Source organism: Vanessa atalanta, chromosome 24 (assembly GCF_905147765.1).
Source record: "Vanessa atalanta chromosome 24, ilVanAtal1.2, whole genome shotgun sequence".
Taxonomy (NCBI): domain Eukaryota; kingdom Metazoa; phylum Arthropoda; class Insecta; order Lepidoptera; family Nymphalidae; genus Vanessa; species Vanessa atalanta.
In genome coordinates, this window is record NC_061894.1 from 789286 (window position 1) to 800618 (window position 11333).

The window sequence follows — 11333 nt, forward strand, 5'->3', positions numbered from 1 at the left end:
GATAGTCTTATCACGTGTCATCGATACTATCGATAGTTTTGCAAAAACTATTACTTTTAACCTAAACTATCGATAGTATCGATAGTTTTGTGCTATCGATAGCCAGTAATTTCCGATAGTATTGCTTTCTCAAGATAAGTAATTTAGTAGGCCAACTATAGTGTATATTTAAATAAATGAAATTAAATTTACCACAACATTTGTTTTTAGAATAAAGACATTTTGTGCGGAATAAGGTATAATGAAAAATTTTATAGTGAAAAATGTTGTCAACATTTTTTGTGTTTGATTTATGAATAAACATTATAAAAAATTTTAGGAGGTTGGTGGCATTACAATAAAACTTTTTGTAGTAATCTTGAGTCTAGCGAATAGAATACATTACGAATACATTACTTACATTAAAAAACCAATACTATCAAAAAATCGCTGGCTATCGATAGTCCAAAACTATTGATAGTATTGCCACTATCGATAGTATTGGTCACGGAGAGCTATCGATAGTATCGATAGTATTGATCAAAACGATACTATCGATAGTACTATAGATATCCTGAATAGTTTTCGAGGTCAACTATCGATAGTTCTGCAACGCTGATTCGGAGACACTCATACGTCATATAAACGTGACATAGCACATGGTTTATTTTTTAATTCTGCATATTTTTTCTACAAGAGTAGCACAAGGTAGTACAAGATAGGTCCGAATAAATAATAGAGTCTGGTAACCCTATAAAGTGTGGAGTATTATATTTTATATTAAAAAGTAATGAACCCATTTTTTTAAGAGTGTAGAGTTAAGAGAAGTATATTTGTGAATGAAAAAAAAACAACAACGCAAAATATACCTATTGTTATACTACGTCATAAAATTCAATGCAACAGTTAATTTGCATTAGAATTTTGGATTCCTTTTGAAATAGATATGGTATTGCTTATCCGTTGTAGGCGGTTGAATATGTCACTTGGCAGGATGGCGAAAATTTCTAAATAGAAGGCGATGAATTCTGAATAAACTTAATTTTCACCGTAATTTGTACATATGACAAATATATAGTTTGATAATTTATGAAAACCTAGACCAAGTGCTAATATATTTTTTATTCGATCCGAATAAAGTTCTTATATAAAATTGTTTAAATAAACAAAATAATTATAAATATATACTTTTTTATTGAAGAATATTTAACCCTCCCGTTACCGTTAACTATAATTTTACGACTCTTTTTTTTTTTATTTAAAAATTTTTCTTAGGTAATCATTGGTCGATTAAATATCATCTGTTCGTACTGCGTCACCTTTAGTTCAAAATTAAATTATTCAGTTCTGAGGTGGCGGACGAGATCGTTTTTTTATACATCTTATTGGAATTTCAAGTATTCCTAATTCTAACTGTTTTCTTTGTTCAACAAACCTTGTTCACCAACTTAAGACAACTTATAAGAATACTTAATATTAATAATCCTGATGTCTGTCAGTTTATCTTGAATAGTGTTGCACAACAAAAATAAAATACTCGTAACGCTCTTATGATTAATATAAAATATAAATTATCAAGCATATTTTCGAGTTCCTGTCATAGTGTTATTAATCTATATCTATCTATATTTTCCGACTACGAGGAAAGTTACATAACAGTTTTAATGTAAGATCAGACCGTAACTAAATTATGTTAATAAGTTATTATTTTATTTTAATTAAATTACAATTATTTTATTCTTCACTTGTAGTACTTCAGTAACTCGAGTTATTTTTGCTCAGTTCCAAATAAGCTTATCTTCTGTGAGTAAGTTTGACACGAAATTGAAAAGTTATTCTGTCAAATCTTTCATATTTACTAAATTGAATTTTAATTTAAAGAAGACGCTGCAGACTTTCACTTAAAGGAATATTAAGATGTTCATTTATGGCTAAACCAATACCAGACATTGATTTACGCAATATCTCTAAAAGGGATGAAATAAAATGTAAGGAAGACAAGACATTCTACGATGAAACTATTGATAAAATATCGAAATATAATAATAAAGAGTTGGTATTAGGGACATTTGGTGGATGGATCGCTGGAGTGGGTGTCGCGAAAGTTGGTAAAATAGCAGCATTTGGTCTGGGAGGGGGGATTATACTCCTTCACTTTGCTACAGAAATAGGATACATAAATGTTAACTGGGAGAGAGTTAGTGAAGGTATAGGTAACTGCCAAGATCTAATAGACAAATTGCTACATTTCGTTAAGAAGAATAGCTGCTTTTCCGTCGGATTCATCGGTGGCTTCTTCTTTGGAGTGGCGTCTGCTTGAAGAATGATCACGTGTGTGTCAACTAAACGCCCAGAAACAATCGATTATTAATTTTTAATAAAGGTTTTTTAAACTACAATCCCTTTTAATGTACAATACCTACTGAACTGACATATTCAAACTGTAGTAAGTAAAGTTGTAATGAAAGTACATTTTAGTTGATTTGTCTGTATGTTTTACGTATATTCGTAAATAAAAAAGGCTACATTATCGTAATAGATAGTCAGTCAATCAAAGTCAAATGGTTAAAATTGAAATGATATTTTGGAAATGAGAGAAAATAACAAATTTGCCGAAAAAAAAATTGCACTGAACAATTTTGTTTTTAAATGAATCCTATAATATTCATTAAATATTTTATATACGACAGACTTAAAACATAATATGATGTTTGTTTTTACTAATTTCAATATCAAATAACTATTTAAATAAATATATACAATTATGACCGCGTGGATTGGTGGCAAGAATGCTAGCAGCATTTACCCATTGAATAGCAATTCCGATCCGCTGGGCTAAAAACGAACCAGCTCCCCTGTCACCAGTGGAGGCAATAAGGCGAGGTTTACATAAACATTAATAGAATGGCAATTTTTGTAGTAAAAACAAAACAAAGTACCTACACTTAACTTTATTCGTTTTTACTACACATTAAATAAAAGGCTCTTTATTTATTTGTTTCAATCCAATTACATATTTCATCATTCGATAAATTTTTCTAATAAATTATCTAAGAAAAAAAATATTTGTCTATGAATTATGATTTCTATCATTATAATAAAATATTAAACCAAGTATTATTCAGTTTTAAAACGATTTGGAATGAGAACCTGGATATGAATAGAAGTAGTTCATTAAAATAAACATTATATAACTAGATGTTATAGATATTAATTGGTTCTTTATGGTCAAGGATACAAAACAATGAAACTTTGCTATTATGACAAAAAACTTTGTTTTGATAAAAAAACACATCAATAATTGATTGATATTTTAGTTAAATCCATAAAACAAGCATTCGACTCATACATGTAAAGAAAAATTGAAAACAAGTGCACGAGACCTCCTACATTTGATTGATACATACATCGAATTACCGCCCAACCGTTGGAATATCCTACGTATTGGTATATCAAACTTATCAGTTTCTGTCTCCAGGTAGGCTTTTGCGATTGGGTCGGATCATTATCACGACCCCATCCTCTCTCTTGACACGCGCCTAACCTAAACTAGTGGAAAAAGCAAACAGGTGCTTTGCGTCGAAACAGATTAACTACCCGACCAAGTCCATTCTTTAAATATCAACAAGTCAATGCATATGCGGTGAGTAAATTATAAGTATGATTAAAGTCATAAGTAATTTATCAAAATTGAACAAATTTTTATAACATACCCTTTTAGAATTCTAATGAAGACATACATACATCAAAATGTCATAATTGAGCCGCTTTATCGTTTACCTGTAAGGCTATTACGGTTAGAGGATAGTAACTGTTACTATCGAATATTTGTAGCGGATTTATAAATCAAATCAAATCCAAATATACTTTATTCAAGTAGGCTTTTTACAAGCACTTTTGAATCGTCATTTAACAAACTATTAGAAGTAAAGCTACCACTGGTTCGGAATGTAGATTCTAACGAGAAGAACCGGTAAGAAACTCTGTAGGTACTCTCTTTCGACGTCTAAAAATACAGTCATGTTAGTTAAATACAATTATATGTAGGTATGTTATGTCTCCTTCCTGGAAGTCAACAAGCATTAACTCCACGTTTTTTTATCATCAATATAATCTTGTATCGAATAATATGCCTTATTTACTAATGTAATTTTTACAAATGAATTGAATCTATGAAACGAATTGAATAAATCAAATAAAATAAAAAAATTATAAATCAGTATTGCGTACCTATGCAGTAGTATAATACTCCATAATAATGATTTGTCGACTGCAACATTTAGTATTTAATAACAACAGTTACAGTTACTCTAACCGTAATAGCAAACTGGTCCGGTGCTGTAGCAGCATATTTATGGATGTCTGTGAAAAATTGAAAGGTTGGGATGAATGACGGGTGCCAAACTCGTCTATAGGACGGGTGATTAGGATTGGCACCGTATACATGATTGAAGTTAAATACTTAAATATATAGCTCTCTTTCCCTCTTTATATATTTCGTCTCCCTCGTGTAACGAAATGTGCTTAAACGTTACGCATTCTCAAAATTTTACTTTCAATTCTCGTCCCATCACTCGCCGCCTAAGAATTTTTACTTTAAAAACTCCTTGGACATCCCTCGTTGTGCTGAATCTATCGCCTCTCTCAATTGGAATAACAGCTTAAGGAAAAGTCTTAAATACCAGCGGAGTAGTTCAGTTCTTAAAATTGTTACTATTTGTTTATTACTATTCAAACTACTCAATAATTATTATTATACAAAATTAAAATCCAAATATACTTTATTAAAGTACGCTTTTTCGGGCACCTTTGAAACACTGTTTTCATTTGATATTTTACAGGATTATAGGAAATATAAAGTTAATACCGATTCAAAATGTAAATTATACCGAGAAATATCGACAAGAAACTCAGTAGTTACTTTTCCAACTGTTTTTATTTTATGAACAGTGTATTGATTACTAGTCGAATAAAATATAATCGCTTCAGTTATGAAGTAATGGTTGTCTATATTTTCTGATTACTAAATATAGACCTATGTTCATAGACTATAAATAAACTATTATTCTCTGTTATAATTTGCTGTGATTGATTACCAGATCAAAAAAAAAGTAAAAATTTAAGTCATCTACGACAGAATGTTAGATATAAATATATTTACCAAGATTTAATTAACAAGACACTAACCAAATGAATCAATAGGTAAACCTCTCATACAAATTAGCCGTGAATCTTACAATTTCAGAGGAGATGGACCTGAGCCCAGCAATAATGCACTTGAAGGCTTTATTATCCAAAGCATTCGGCAATTTTCGCTTTTTTTATCTGTAGCTATGCACGCTGGTATGCCTCAATTTTTTAATCTAGATGCTTTTGTCTATTTATTTTCAAAGCCAATCGCTTTGTAGTATTTGGATTTCGTAATTTATATGCTACTTCCAAAAACATTTGTATTTACTTTATTAGGATACTATCGTTACAATTATAAATTGTTAATTTTTGATTTCAGTTTACATAGTATTAATAGAATATTCTCCTAGCAGAGTTTTTATAACATTCGACATTTTTTTCTCATAGTAAATATCGTATCGTCGCGGAATAAAAGACTGGAATGGTCAATAATCAGTATTAATTATTATCATATTTATATACTTTAATTGGACTAATTTCGTTTTCACAGCTCGACCGAGCAAAACAAGTCAACAAATAACGCCAGCCGAAGAGGATAGATCATCAACAGTGGCCGACCCCAACCCTTTACTACTAACACCCTTAGGAATAAAACCTCCTGAAACGTCAAAACCTGAAGAACAATATCTCGAAAAACCATGTCCTCCCACTTTCATTCCACCAAAAATTATACCACATTCACCAAAAATTTCACCATCATCAATACCAAATCCTAATCCTAGTGTTACAACCACAAAACAAGTTGAGCCTGGATATCCAAACTATGGTGGTTACATGTATTCTGTCCCAGGATACTCTGCCTTTCAACCAGTATCTTACTCAGGCATAGTTCAGCCATCTTCAACAACAACAACTCCGGCTCCTAATACAGAAAATAATAATACAGATTTCTCCCCGTTTCCCATAGTAACTACTAAAGATACACCTGCTACAAAAGAAAATGAAAAAGTTAAGCTAAGCGAAAATAAAACTGCAGAAAATAATTCACGGGATAATTTACCTAAAACAGAGACCGATTTTGAAGAACAATTCATGCCAGAAATTATTCCAGCCGTACCTCTTAGTGAAGCCAATAAAATTCAAACAACTGAGTCAAAGATGAGTGTCACATCATTAGCGCAAGGATCAGGAGCTATCGTGACGATACCTTCACAAGTTGGAAATAAAGATATTAAAAAGAAACCCGAAAGATTTAGTCTAAAAACAAGTATCCCAATTAGTAAAATCGATTTAAAATGCGTAAGTAATCCTCCAGACACATCGTTTCAGAACAATTTGCCGAAAAAACATTTTAATCCAGCTTTCCATACACCACTAAAAGAATGTGGATCAAAAATAGAAATTCAAAGTAACATTGTTATTAAAAGTGCAACAAAAGAACCTGATATTAAAGATAGCAGAACTGTAACGCCTCCTAATAATAGCATAAGTACATTAATAAATGCAGCAGAGGTAATAAATAAAACAGAAAATCAGTTTAAGATGCCTGAACCATTATCAGAAATTGGCAATGATAATAAAGAATCTCAATTTCTTTCTCCGCCTACAAATACTTGTTCTTTATTTAATCCAATAAATTTAGAAACAAATAAATCTAATTTTCAAACTAAGCCACCAGATTCATCGTTTAATGAGCCAAAAAACCAAATTGTGTTTATACAAAATAAAAGTCCATCAAATGCAAAAATGTTGTTAGCAATACAACAGCAAAATCCTCAAGTATTATTACAAAGGACAAATTTCGATTCAAAAAACCTGCAAGCTCCTTCACGACCATCAAGTCAATCAAAAAAATGTAAAGAAGAGCTCGTCAGCGAAAATGGTGCATCCTCAAAAGTCGTTTCATTAAAACGTATGCATCAAGACAATTATGACGAGAATGACTTCGAGAATTTAATAACAGAAAACCAAATTTATGGTAACAAGATTGTCGTGAAGGAGAAATCTCAAGGCACATTGCAAGAGCAAGATTTGAAACTCAAATCTAAAGTTGAAAAATCTAGTCAATCCGAAACTAAAAATGTTGTTTTGCAGCCAAACTTCGTTTATCTAAGCAATGTACAATTCCCAGCTAACCTAATGATGATAAAAAATAATTCTAAAGCTAATTCCGAAACAAATAAATTAAGAGTAGCAACAAACGAAAACAAGCAAAACGAATCAATGCCAGCACCTAGTAATGATTTGAAAATAGCAACTAGTAAATCTCAAAATATTTCAGTCGGTAAAGAAATACATGTTCTAAAATCAAATAATAACGTAATACAAACACTTGCTGGTAAGAATGGTAAGTCCGATTTAGTTTTTCAAACACCAAATCAAAAGGTATTAATGAATCCTCAAATTGTTTACCAAGTGCCAATGATAGTAGATACAGATAATAAATTGAGTCAAACATTTGTGAAAGGCGAATACCCTAAGATCGTAGGGCAAAATAAAAAAGAAATACAGAAGACATTTGACCAAACGAAAACCAATGATAAACTATATATTGCTTGTCCTTATCAAATGGACTCCAAGCTGCAACCAAAGATAGTAATAACAAATATAAGGCCTAAATTAACTAAACCAGAGGAAATCAGTGCACTCGACATTTATGAACAGAAAAAAAGGTTAAGAAGACTAAAGTATTTATCTAATCGAGATCCAAAAATAAACCAAAATAACGATACCCAAAAGACTGAAGGAAAAAAATCTCAAGACAATTTAAAAAATATTATAACTCCTGAAAAAATGAAAGCAGAAATATACAAAGAATTTACTAATACAAAGTGTAACACTGACGAAGATAGTAATGAAAGCGGCAGTGACTATGGAGAAGATGAATTAGAAAAATATAAGTCTATTATAGATGAGTATGGAGAAATTACTATTGAGAATGAAACTAAAGAGAATGATTACAAACAAGCTGAGTTCCTTTCCCATTTTAGGTTGGCTTCGAGAGACGAATTCAAAGGTAACACTGGCGAAGATAATAATATAGTATATAGTAAGATAGTAAAGTCTAAAAAATATTATTTTTGTATGAAAATAATTAATACTGTATTCAAACTTTTCAGAAAGAGAACTAGTTCGCCTAGAGAGAGTAATAAGTCGAGACGCAGTAGCATCGGCGTATATAGCTGTAGGTAGAATAGATTGTCTTCTTAGAGAAGAAAATGTTCCAGAACAGTCCAAAGAATGTAATACGATTTCAAGAAAAATGTGTTTAGACATATTAGAAAAAGAGCAAGGCGTTGATCAGCAAAGAAAAAGAAATTTTTTAACGAATTTAAACTTGATTAAGGCATCTCATCAGTATAAAGAAGGTTAACTATTTCAATTTTGTTTATTAGTTGTTTTTAAATGATTACTTTAAGACTCTACAGTCATAGTTATCTGTGTTGCTGTTTTTCGTTTTATTATCTTAAGAGTTTGCGAATCATTCTGTTCCTTATTTATTTAATTCTTTAAAATTTTGATTGTGAAATTGTCAAAATTGTATACTACAATACATATTCAGAATTTTATTTTTGTTATTAGATTACGAAAAGGTATGGCAAGAAATACTGAAAGAGAGAAAACGCCGAGACGGCACTGTGGAATCCGGTCAGATATTGAAGCAGCCAAGGCTTCAATACAAAATTGTTGAACTAGACCCAAAGGACCAGTTACAGATTTTAACAGAAATAAAGAAACATGTCAACGAAAATAACAATCTTATTAAAAAGAGATTGGATTCCTTTTTCGAGGATGGAGATAGTATAAAAGTACTTGCAGAAAAGAATTTCTCCGAATTAAATAGATTATCTAAAATGGCGGATAGAAGTGTCAAACATTTTAGCGGTCAAGATACTCGGAAAAGAGATCTTAACCCAGGTTTTGATAGTGAAAATATCCAAAAAACAACGAAACCTGGGAAATATTACCCAAATATTAATATACCAAATATTTCAAAAATAATATCATTAAAGACGACGCAAAGTGTTTCAGCTGTAACGTCGACGCAAGCAACTTCTATGGATGAGCCTCAAAATTCTGCAGCTGGAATCAATGAAACTTTTGTTGACAATGCTGAAAAAGTTAAAGATTTTAGCTGTCAGGTTGATGAATCATGTTCGTGGACTGGAATCGAAGCAATTATCAAAACTTACAAAGAATATGAATTAGGTAGGTGCTTACATTTTAAGGAACCAGTGACAGTATTGATATAATAATTTAATATAAATCAATCGAGACACTCTTCTACCTAGCCAGGCACACGGCGACTATTTTATAGTTTTATAATATTAATTTTAGAACTATTCAGTTCTTTGGTTAGTACCAATAAAAGAAAAAGTCGCTTATTAAAACCATTTCATGTGTGGTTCTAGTTACAACCCACTTCTGAAGCCAGTACTAAATATCTTTAGTTTTCTATTCATTGATATTTTTAGAAATCAGTAATGTTTTCTTAGGTAACATCAGTAAAAACGTTGTGATCAATTACCAGATGAAGGCGTCTATTTGTTTCGTCTGTCTACTTATAAGTTTAAATACGTGTTGTGAATATTTTACCTAAATATACTAATAATAATAATTAGTTTAAATATTATATTCCAGCTCGCAAAAGAGAAGTCGCCGACCTCCACAAGCGGAACACTTCACTACGTGTGGAATCAGCTCACATAACCCGCGCCGCATCACGTGACTCGGACAGAGCAAGAGCACTTTTAGCTGAAAGACGTAACTTGGCAAACGAAGAACGTACGGTTCGTAATGCCATACAATGGTTATACACCGTGGTCGACATTGTCAGAAATTATGAAGAAAAAAAATAATACCAATGTTAACGCTGAAATCGAGACAACTTACCAAGGCTACTAAAGGATAACCGCAATAAATTTTTGGGTCCAAATCGCTATCGTTTTCAGTAGTGACTTCGTGAAGCAATGCGAGGAAGGCAATTTAATGACCAAGCTGAAATGATTAACGATGTGTGTAACTAACACACGCTCTATAATAGGAAGCATAATTGAAACAGGGGAGTGTCCTAAATGACTTCATCAACAAGCTAATAGCTGCAGTAATTATTATTACTTATAATAAGAAATAATAATTACTCCTTATTAATAAATCGCCTATAGTCCATTGAAATGTTACATTTTTGGTACACCTACCTTGCGTTTCTCAAGGGTTGCAACCCTTGTCCCGCGGCCGCCATCTCAGAAAAAGGGGTAACAACGTCTTTATACTATATCTTTGTAACAACTTATGTTTCTGCAACCCCACAAACTTGGGGTTAAAGTCAGTAGAACTGACACAAATCCCTAAAATAAAATTGCGTCCTCTGAGAAACACAAGGTGAAATGTAACATTTTAATGGACTACTACTGTATAGTGAAATCTTTGCATTATCTGAGTCGCATACGCGCAAATTTTAAGCTCACGATAACAATTTTACTCGATCAACCTGTAATAATTATTGATATCATTCGCCTCCCAACATATTGGTAAATCACAAAGGCAAAGATATTAAGCAGTAATTGAGGTTGTTATAACCTATTCTCAAAACTATGTATATAAAAATAAAATAATCTGTTTACATTTTCTGTCTCAAATCATTAAACTTAATAATCAAGAAGTAAGACTTCATATATTTTTTCAAAATTTAAAATTTTAATTATGTTATGTCAGTTACTGGATTGCGATAATTTTTCTCTCTGGCCACGGCAAGAAGCAATACTTTTATTATTTTTAAACAGAAGAGAATTTCATGCAAATGAACAATGAGTATAACCATCTTTAAAAAAATAATAATTAGGTTTTGAATTATTTTTATAATCATTTTTCACTTTAAAAGTGAATGTAACTATTTAATTACGCTAATAGACTAAGAACCATAGCTATAATAATTTGCAAAATGCTTGTAATTTCTAGTGCCTATTATTTTTGTATGGACGATAATTTTAGTGCAATATTTATGGAAAAAAAACTATAGCAATATAAGTAAACTATATTAGACAAGACATTGTTTTTTATTACACCTAATTCATATATAAATAGACAATTTTATGTTTTTTTCGTACTTACATTGACTATATTTTTTTATGTGTCTTTAAATATTTTTATGTCGCACCTTTGCGGTGACAACTGACAATAACACTGCTGATTTAAAATCTATTCATTATTCATATTTTCTTTGA

At 31.1% G+C, this 11333-nt stretch overlaps 1 protein-coding gene across 2 annotated transcripts in view; it reads left to right on the forward strand.

Annotated features, from left to right (window-relative positions):
- Positions 1 to 10917, forward strand: part of LOC125073598 — a 136551-nt gene extending 125634 nt beyond the window's left edge. For both annotated transcript variants that reach the window (XM_047684482.1, XM_047684483.1), the window contains exons 21-24: positions 5660 to 8125; positions 8229 to 8477; positions 8692 to 9318; positions 9751 to 10917. In XM_047684482.1, coding sequence (XP_047540438.1) covers positions 5660 to 8125; positions 8229 to 8477; positions 8692 to 9318; positions 9751 to 9968 — 3560 coding nt within the window. In that variant the 3' untranslated portion in view covers positions 9969 to 10917. The remainder of the gene's footprint in view (positions 1 to 5659; positions 8126 to 8228; positions 8478 to 8691; positions 9319 to 9750) is intronic.
- Positions 10918 to 11333: the final 416 nt, after the last annotated feature.